The following is a 9,111-nucleotide window of genomic DNA, read 5'->3' as shown; positions in this document are numbered from 1 at the left end:
TCAGCGAGCAACAGGAAAAGGAGAGTGAGTCATCAAAGAGGTGGAATATTTTTCCTTTAAAAGCAAGTATTTTTCATGTGTCTATGGATTTTGGATATTGCCTGCTGCCAAACTGGGTGGGCTGCTCTCTTCTCCATAACCCCTCCTTATGCCTTCCCACCACCTACTCTGCAACATCCCGGAGGTAGTTTAAGGAACTAGGTCATTAGCAAGCAAATTAACTTTACCAAAAATTTTCCTCTTTATTTAGGTCCCAGAGAACTGCTCATCACCTAGTTAGGCAAGTAATAGTGGTGGCGTAAGGGAGGGAGCAGGAACACGTGGAGGGAAGGAGACAAGGGGAGCATCCTCCTCCTCCTCAGCAGCATTAGACTGGCTCAGCCGTGTCCTAAAACTGCACTCGTAATTCCCTGGTAAAACCAAATGCAAGAGAGAAGCAGTAGGTGAGGCTCAGGGTTTACCTACCCTAATGTCGAGTTGTCCAGTGCCTAAACTTGTCATTATTTTTACCTGCTATATTAGACTGTTTCTCTGTCCACTTTATTCTGCAGACTAGTACATTTAATATTTAGTTTGCAGTGGTTTTATCATGATAAATGCAACAAATACAGGCTACCCATCTAAATACCATCACTACAGATGTTTTTATTAGTTTGTTATGCTGATGAGGAATAAAACAGATGGAACAAGAAACTCATGGTATTGGAGGCACAAAGAAAGGGAGCTGGTTTTTTTTTAAAGTGAGAATGGCTGATCACAGCTTAAAGTTTTATGTGGGAATTACATGTTTAATTCACAGCCATGGCAGACCAGGCCTTGTCAGAAAAGGCCTTCCATTATTCTGAAACCCTGTTTTTTTTTACGTTGAATTTTATGAAGAAGCTGGAGAACTTTCTAGCACATACAGGGTTTCTCACACGAAAAAATAAGGAATGGCTCTACCCTGCTTGAGAACAATCAAGTTTACACCAGAAAAGTCTTCTGTTTTCTCTGCTCTCTGAGAACAAATCCCGAGAGCCTCATTCCAGCTTGAACCATTACCCCCGATCAATGTTTAAAGGAGAGGTTCCACAGGAATACTTAGCTATACAAAGTGGCTTTTTCCCTGAGGCCTATAGAGAGGTTGGGTAGGTAAAGCTAAAAGAGACTGAGTACCTAAGTTTATCCTTTTAATGCAGATCCCTATCCTCCTGTCTCCTTCATGTGGGAGAATCTATCACTCATCTTTAGGGCACTAAAATCATGGGGTTTTTGGAGACATGCTACATTAGCAAAGGGTCAAAATAAGATTTTCTATGCAGATGTCTCTAGAGGTCCACAGCTCTTTGGAAAATATCACATAGTGTATTTTAAGGTAGATGTCATTTCAGTGAGGCCTCCTAAAAGTAAAACATGCCTGAAGTTGATGTTAGAAAGGAAACAGTTAATGTTTTTTAGGTTTTTATCTCTAATTTGGATCGTATCAGATAGTCTTTTTTACAGCAAATTAACACATTAGGATAAAGCCTAGCAAAAATGTGCTTGCCTTTTGTCCTCAGTGCTTGCCAATTCAGATGTTAGTGGGGAGGAAGATCTAATTTCCAACATAACCTCCACTTAAGGGGAGGAATATCTTCCAAAGAAGAGAATGGTGTTGGTTGGATTGTGTCTGATGAAGAAGAGGAATGGGTGGTCAGCTTTAAACTCATAAGAAACTGGGTGACACAGAGGTACTGCAGCAAGTCCCATGGCACCAGCTGCTTCAGTGCCCTCTTCGTTGACTTCCACGAATGACTTCTGGATGGCCTTGGACACAACTAAACCATCTTTCCTAGAGATTCCTGACAAATCAGCTTTCCCCCAGTCAAAAACATTCATCACTCCCATCTCCTGGAGAGTTTTGTTGAGAACGTAACTTTCCTCCATCTTGAACTGGGGCAGGTACACGTTCACTCTCAGCTGTTGCATTCTAGCCGAGCTGGTCCATCCTGCTAGTCTTTCATATGTGAGGGTGCATTCAAGCTGGAAGGCGGTGTTGATAATAATGATCGACACCATAATGAATGGAAAGAAAAGATGATACGGTTCATTTTTTTCCCAATTGTCCTCTGACCACACTGGAGCAATGTTAAGTATTGCTCTGTTTGTGGCCCCTTATGTATGCTACTAGATAGGAAAAGAAGTATTACCTGTTCTAGGCCAGTAAAGTCCTCACAGACAACTTCAGGAAGAAGAATAAACATGCTCAGTTCATTCTTAAAGTATGGGAGTTCTATCACTTTCATTTTCATTTCCTCTATGAAGGCCATGTTAAAATAACCTTCTTGAAACATCATCTGCACTGTCCTTTTCTCATTCTGGAACGGATGAAACATATTAAGCAGAAAATACAGAAATACAGAAATGATCACTCTGGTTCTAATTGGTTTCAGTATTGAGATTAGAGTCCAGTCCAGAGAACATTATTTACACTGGTCACGGGTTTAAGGTACTTGTAGCATTGACGTGTTCCTACCTCCTAACTGTAGCACCAATGAAGTTATCCACTTTAGAAGCATAAAGCCTACTTTACCATTTCTACTGGTACCAGATTACTTTACTCACAACTCCCTTGTTATGTCATTCTTTTTTCTGGCATGTCATATGGGGAAACTGATGCACCTGATGCAACCATGAATCTAAATTATTCATGAATAATGTATGCATTCTCCTGAAATAATTTGTCTTTAGCTCATTTTTTTCCTGAAAACAAACACTGTTCTGTTGGTAAATAGTAGCAGAGGAACAGAATCCTCAAATTCAGTCCCAAAAGCAGACTGTTTTTGAAACAGCATCCTTAGTTGCGAAATCCCCAACAAAGGTAGTGCGTGTGCTCAGTGACTTTGACCCAACCAGGATTTCAGCTGCACGAGACCCACCTCTGATGGGAAGTGATAGAAACAGTTACGTGCTTGGTTATCAAACTGGAGAGATGTAGCTTTCCATTGTTCCAGCTGAAGACCAGTGTTTTGTCTTGGGGTAACAGAGAGGAGGAAAGCTCCTATCTGTTGTTAGATAGAGACTGACACCTGATTTCCATCCCCCAGCTGTTTCAGTTCCTGCCCATACTGTACCTTGTTCAGTCGGAAATATGTTTCTTTAGTGTCTTCTTTCTTAAATTCTACTGCCCACTTTCCTTTAAAATATATAGCATTGACCAGGACAAGTACAGTGGAGGGATCAATGAACCCAGTACCAAATAGGTCTTTGACTTTACCTTTAAAAATAATGAATTAAAAAGAATTATTACTTTGTTCAGAACATTAGCTGCATTTGACTATTAATAATTACTCCTGTAAATCTGAAAAGTAGTATAATGCTGTCAGACAAATAACAAAAAGTTTATGTACAGCTTTTAAAGCCAGGAACTCAAGGCATTTTTTTTACTTCTTCCTACATTTATTTTCTATTGAGCAAAAAAATGCAGTAAGTGTTTAATATATAAAAATCCTGCTATCTTTGACAAAAAAAAGTGGAAACTGAAATTCAGACATTATATTCCTAACTGGTTGGACTGCAAACCAAACAACCTGCACATATTCTTCTTTACCTTTTGTCTCATTTTCCACCCAGAAGTTAATCTTATCTCTGGCTTCTTCTTCAGTGTATTTAAAATTGACTGCTTCCAGTTCTGCTCGATAGAATTTCTTTGTGGAATCCAGGTATTGCTGGAAAGTACAAATGACAGAATTTTATTGCAACACAGTGATTTAACGAATGAGTGAAACAGGCATATATAAAAAAATTCATTGAACTAACTCAAGCATGCAGTTTTAAGAGAGAGATTATTTATAACAAAGCATATTTGCAAATGTATTTTTCCGTATTTTCAAGCTGTATTGAACAGCAGAATATCTCACCACAGTAAAAAATATCTAAGACCAAAACTTACTACCTTTCTTTAAGTTTATATATCATTGTTACGCTGCCTATCTTCCCTCAACCACCAAATGAAGAAGGCTGCCTTATTTTGAACAAATAACTGGGATTGATTATACCACAATGAGATATGTATGTATGTGTATATATATATATTACTCTGTGTAGATATATATATTGTAAAGCTTGTAACCTGTATCGAGTGTAAAATTTTTCCAGGCTGCTGGTCACCTTTTTCTGGCTCTGAAAATCTCTCCTTACCTAGAGTGCAAAGTTTTGGAAGCACGATGAAATCTTGACTTGAAAAGAGAAAACTGTTACGGAGATAAAACAGCACTGTTCCTAGTAATACTCTTTCTTACACACACCTTACATCTGGTTTCCTGAGGAAATGATTTGTATGCACTTGCATTACCTGGGCTGTCAGTGTTCCACTTAAATTAGACTAATTGACAAAAATCTCAAAGATTCTACTTCCTTCTAAGCCTTGTTTGAAAAGGCAGCAGGAATCAGAGTCCCATATTCGCATAGACTCTGAAGGAAAGGCGGAAGAGTGAGTACAACCATTTTATTAGAAGCAAAGACACTGGGGGAGAAAAAAAGTCTTCTGCTGGTCACAGAGCTTTGTTCCTTGGATAGAAATGATGCAGCAAGCGCCATCTCTGTTAGACATCAAGGGTGCATGGCAAGGATATATGGATGGTGATCAATGCTATCACATTTTCTGGAATGCTCACGGGAAAGCTGTTACCGTAGATCTGTTCCTTTATATAAAAGCTTTGAAGTCATGGCTTCCCAGTGCTCTGCCATTCCCAATGTCTAACCACTGGGCAATTGAGATGGAATGGCTCCCTGACTGCAAGGGCTGTGGAGTGCAGTCATTTGGCAGCACACCCTGACAGCACCGTTGTGTTTCATTATTTCCCTTTGAACTTTATGATGGAAGAAATTCTGCTGAGCTCATAACTCCCAAGAGTGGGACATCACAGCCACTTACCTGGAAGAAGGGATATGTAATTTCTCCAAAGAGCCTGTTGGCAATGGTGAGAGAGCAGCCTGGTCTGGGTTCACTGACTGCAGCTAACAGAGCCTGGAACTGGGAATGGACTCCTCCAGCTTCTTCGCACTTCAAACAGGAAAACAGAAGTTTCTCAGTAGGTTTGAGCTTTCCTATGCAAAGCTGGACCTGAGGGTGAAGTGCAGCCTCCCGCTGTACGAGAAGCCTGACTCCACCCAGTTGATATTGCACCAAGACACCGCCTCCAGCTCCCCCTGTACCAGATGTACAGAATGACAACACGATTCCCCTTCAAGGCCCACACCAGTCCACCCCCAAATCACATTGTATCCTACAGTCATCGCTCTGTGCACGCTGAGCTGAAGTCTGCTGGCTTAGAGCGTGGGAGGAGCAAGCTCCGACGTGCCTTTGGCACGGCCTGTAGACAAACCTTTGTGAGTGGCAATTTAAGCACTTATCACATTTTAGATTGGTACTGTTGTTTTGGTTAGAAACCTGTAATGAGAAGGCTTAGCTGTTGAAATGTGTGATCTCACAAGGCCCCTTAAATAACTAATAAAAGAATGGTAATAAGCAGGTCTGCAAATCGAGACAGAGAGGCTGCTCAGCCCTGCCGTGCTTTCTAATTAAGTGATGGTTTGCAAGGAAAAGGGCTGACAAACCAGCACCTGTTGCTTCATCTCAGAGCTGCAACTGTGTCTTACCTTCTCAGAAGGGTATTCGTTTCCCTGGCTTGTACTGCTCAAAACTTCACTGAAATGAAACACCTGCAATGTAAATGTTGGGTGAATGCAGCTGAGTGATGGTACCTCAAAGCTAACAGTGTTGCAAGCCTATCTCAACACACAGTCAGGCACAGTAAATGTGGAAAGTCCAGTTGTCCTTTATCACAAGATCCTTCCAACTGAACAAGAAGTTTTCATAGAGGGTGAGTTCATGAAATCTTTTAAATCTTTCAAATCTTTCTTCTTGGAGTGATGCCTCCAAAACGCTTTCTTTAGCACTAATGTATTCATTGAATGATCAATTACTGTAATCGTGTTTAGTCTGAAAGAGTTTGGTATTAGGAATAGCATAAGAGAGCGGTTTTTTAAAGGTATACTTGCACATCAGACTTTTGGATGCTTAGGAACTATATCAGACAGTACTATCAGCCTCTTAGTTCATATCTTGCCACCGTCCCCTTTTCGGAGCAAAGGAAACCCACCTTCTCAATCTGTTTTAGTGTGTTGCCCCTGGCTCCGAGGACGACCATCCCAAAGGCAGCTGAGAGACTTAGCGGGGAGAAGAAGATGTTTTCATTTTTTTTTATTTTGCTCAGCTCTCTGAAAAAGTCAAGACAGAACTTGGCATTGGCTGCGCTGAGAGAGCACATTGTAGTGCTGCAATCGCCTGCAACAAGGGAAACAAAGATTTAGTCTTCTCATCCTTACGCCTGCTGAGCTTAGACACCTTGGTGGAGCACAGTAAGCTTTCCTGCAGTACCATGGCTGAATTGTTCAGCACATGATGGAAGATTCCTGACTTGCCACATCTGGGATTTCATAGTGAACTTCACATTGAAACAACTCATCTGATAACCAGTACCTGAATGGCAGGAGAAACACATTTTCAGAAACAGTATTCTGAGTTCAGCTGTTTCTCCAGCTCAAGCAATAGCTATGGCTTTGTCACTTAGCACTAACCTTGTCCCAGCTCACTTTATGTCCCAAACTTTCTTGCCTCGAGTCCTCTAGGTATAGCGCTTATTAATTACACTCCTTGATCCTACCTCGCTCTCTGTGTCACTCTCTAAAAACTTTGTGTCTATTAATCAGCTGTGCTTCGCATACTGTGTCCATTAAGGCTGGTTGCTTAATGAACATTTGACAGAAAATTTAATTACAGATAGGCTCACTTAGCAAGATTTTCAACAAGGCACATTGTGTATTAGTGGAAAATTCCAGTCATATTTTTTATTTTATCTGCAGCTTTAACACTTTTCCCAGATATACTTCAGTTACGATGACAATTATTACCAGCAGATGATCTCGTATGTTCTGCAAAACTCTTCACATCTTACAACTAGGACAGAGTTCCTTTCTTATGAAAGTCTTTTCCCAGTGTCTTCATCCAGTCAACTGATGCAGAGGCATCTGACCCCTTAGAAAGTCAGTTTAGTATTTTAGAGTTTCCACTATTCTAAGTCATTTTTGGTTTGATTCTTACTGAGACTGAATAACTTTCTCCACAGATGTGGAAGATGCTTTTCCCCCATTACACAAGAAGAATTAAATTATCTGTATAAATATTTAGAATATGGAATGGTGTAGAAAGATTATGTTCTCATAAATTACCAATCTGGATCATGCAGAAAAAGTGGGAAAAGGTTTGGGTTTAATCTTCTTTTCGAAACACATCTGGTAAAGCCATTGTGCAGGTTAAGCACAGCTTCATTACACAGCCCATACATTTTAATGTATTCCAAAACATTGCACAGCATTTTGAAAATATTCTCGCTTCCTCAAAACATGTTATATACAATGTATTTGTGCTAAGCAGATATGTACATCACTAATGCACGTATCAATCTTTAGACATTTTATAGTTATGTCATTTGTAACATAAAGGTTAGAATTAAAGGTCAGTGAGATATTTACCTTCTCCTCAGGACTGATGGTGTCAACTTGACTGTTGAATTTGATGACAGGGCTTCTGGAGCAATGGGATATAAAGCCATTGCCACTCCCAGTGGCAGCATAATTTTCATTCATGATGAATCACATTCCTGTCTGTTGCAAGCACTTAGTATAATTAGGGGACCTTTTGTGGAATCTTGAATTTTTCCTTATCCCCAGGAGTTCAGAAAGAAGTCACCATTCCAAATGCATACTGAGATGTAAAAAAAAGTCTACCTAGTTATAAAAAAGAAAGCAAACACCTAGAAACAAGGGAGTTTTCAGGCTTTTTACCTGTAAAAAATAAACTCTACAAAACTTGATGTCTGCTCCTGTCAGAACTGGCACCACAGAATGCAAACAAATATGTTTTTGTAATAGAAATTAATTATTAAAACCTCTGCAGGTGGCACAGTAACAAGGGAAAGAAAAATATAAAATATAAAAGTACCTATTTGGCCAATTGTGATGCGAGGCAGTGGTGCCAGAGTGGAGGCAGGGCAATTCCCTTTACCTGCTCCAATTCTGTGATTCTGAAGACTTCTGTCTTAAAGATCCCTTCCAGGGAGCTTTCCTTGCCTGTTTTCTTCCTCAACTGGAAATTTAGTCCTTAATGGAGAAGAGGAATTTGGCCATTTATTCCAGAGTTTGTTGAATAACCAACAGCTTGGACAAACAGTAGCTTGCTTTCATTCGCATGACATCCTAGAAGAGCGAGCCCGGTGCATGCACAGCATGGCTGTGCCAAGTGTGCACATTGGGTATGCTGCGGCTGAGCACTCTGCAGTTGTTGCAGTGATGCAGCACAGATTGTGTGCATTCGTATCAGCCACACAGCATGTGCAGACTAACTCTGGTATACCTGGGATGCTATGCTTCCTGCAGAGAGACTGCACTTAGGGGGTCCTCATGCATCACTTGCACTTTCTTAGGTTTTCCAGGTGGAAATATGGAGTCCTGTTCCTCTCCTGGGGATTCCTGATACTGTGAGTGGCGAAGGCATTTGTGGCACAAGGGGCAAAACATAGAGAAACTATCCCTGTCCACACAGTCTTCTTTCAAAATCTTGCATTCTGCAGATGTGTTTACAAGAAAGCTGGACGAGTTTTGTCCAGGCAGGCTTTCCACGAGACACTAATGTGTCAGGTAAGTTTAGCCCAGGACTTCTCATCACTCCTCATTTTTATCAGTGACTCTGAGGAAGTCTGGCCCTTGCCTTATATTGCTTCAGCAAGGCATAGGCAGCAGGGACAGAGCAACCTAATTATAAGTAGTAGTATGTTTCTGGGGTTATTTTCTTGAAAAAAGATCTTCCTTCACATTTAGGTTGATATGGTGTGTGGATGGGCAAGTATTTGCATGAGTATATGCAAGCACAAATACTTATAACACTGTTTTGTAAGAAGTGCTTAGTTATCACTACTAACATATACTTACATATCAACCTGATCAGATATTAGGCTTCTCAGGTATATAGGAAGCTGTGAATGCAGTTTCAAATCAGTCGTAAGATATTCATGAGTTCATTTCTTTTCCGGT

At 40.5% G+C, this 9,111-nt stretch overlaps 1 protein-coding gene across 1 annotated transcript; it reads right to left on the bottom strand.

Moving 5' to 3' along the window:
* Positions 1-1,596: 1,596 nt before the first annotated feature.
* On the bottom strand, positions 1,597-7,664 carry LOC104021916 (serpin B11). Its single transcript, XM_087761997.1, has 8 exons — positions 7,555-7,664; positions 6,123-6,240; positions 5,620-5,682; positions 4,895-5,023; positions 3,569-3,686; positions 3,093-3,235; positions 2,169-2,336; positions 1,597-2,001 (listed from the first exon to the last, which is right to left on the bottom strand). Exons 1-8 carry the CDS (start codon positions 7,662-7,664, stop codon positions 1,597-1,599), a joined length of 1,254 nt encoding a protein of 417 aa, XP_087618123.1.
* Between the last annotated feature and the right edge of the window lie 1,447 nt (positions 7,665-9,111).

Source organism: Nipponia nippon, unplaced genomic scaffold (assembly GCF_047370975.1).
Source record: "Nipponia nippon isolate SJK-2023a ecotype South Korea unplaced genomic scaffold, ASM4737097v1 scaffold_1, whole genome shotgun sequence".
Taxonomy (NCBI): Eukaryota; Metazoa; Chordata; class Aves; order Pelecaniformes; family Threskiornithidae; genus Nipponia; species Nipponia nippon.
This window is presented reverse-complemented; position numbering and strand designations above follow the sequence as displayed.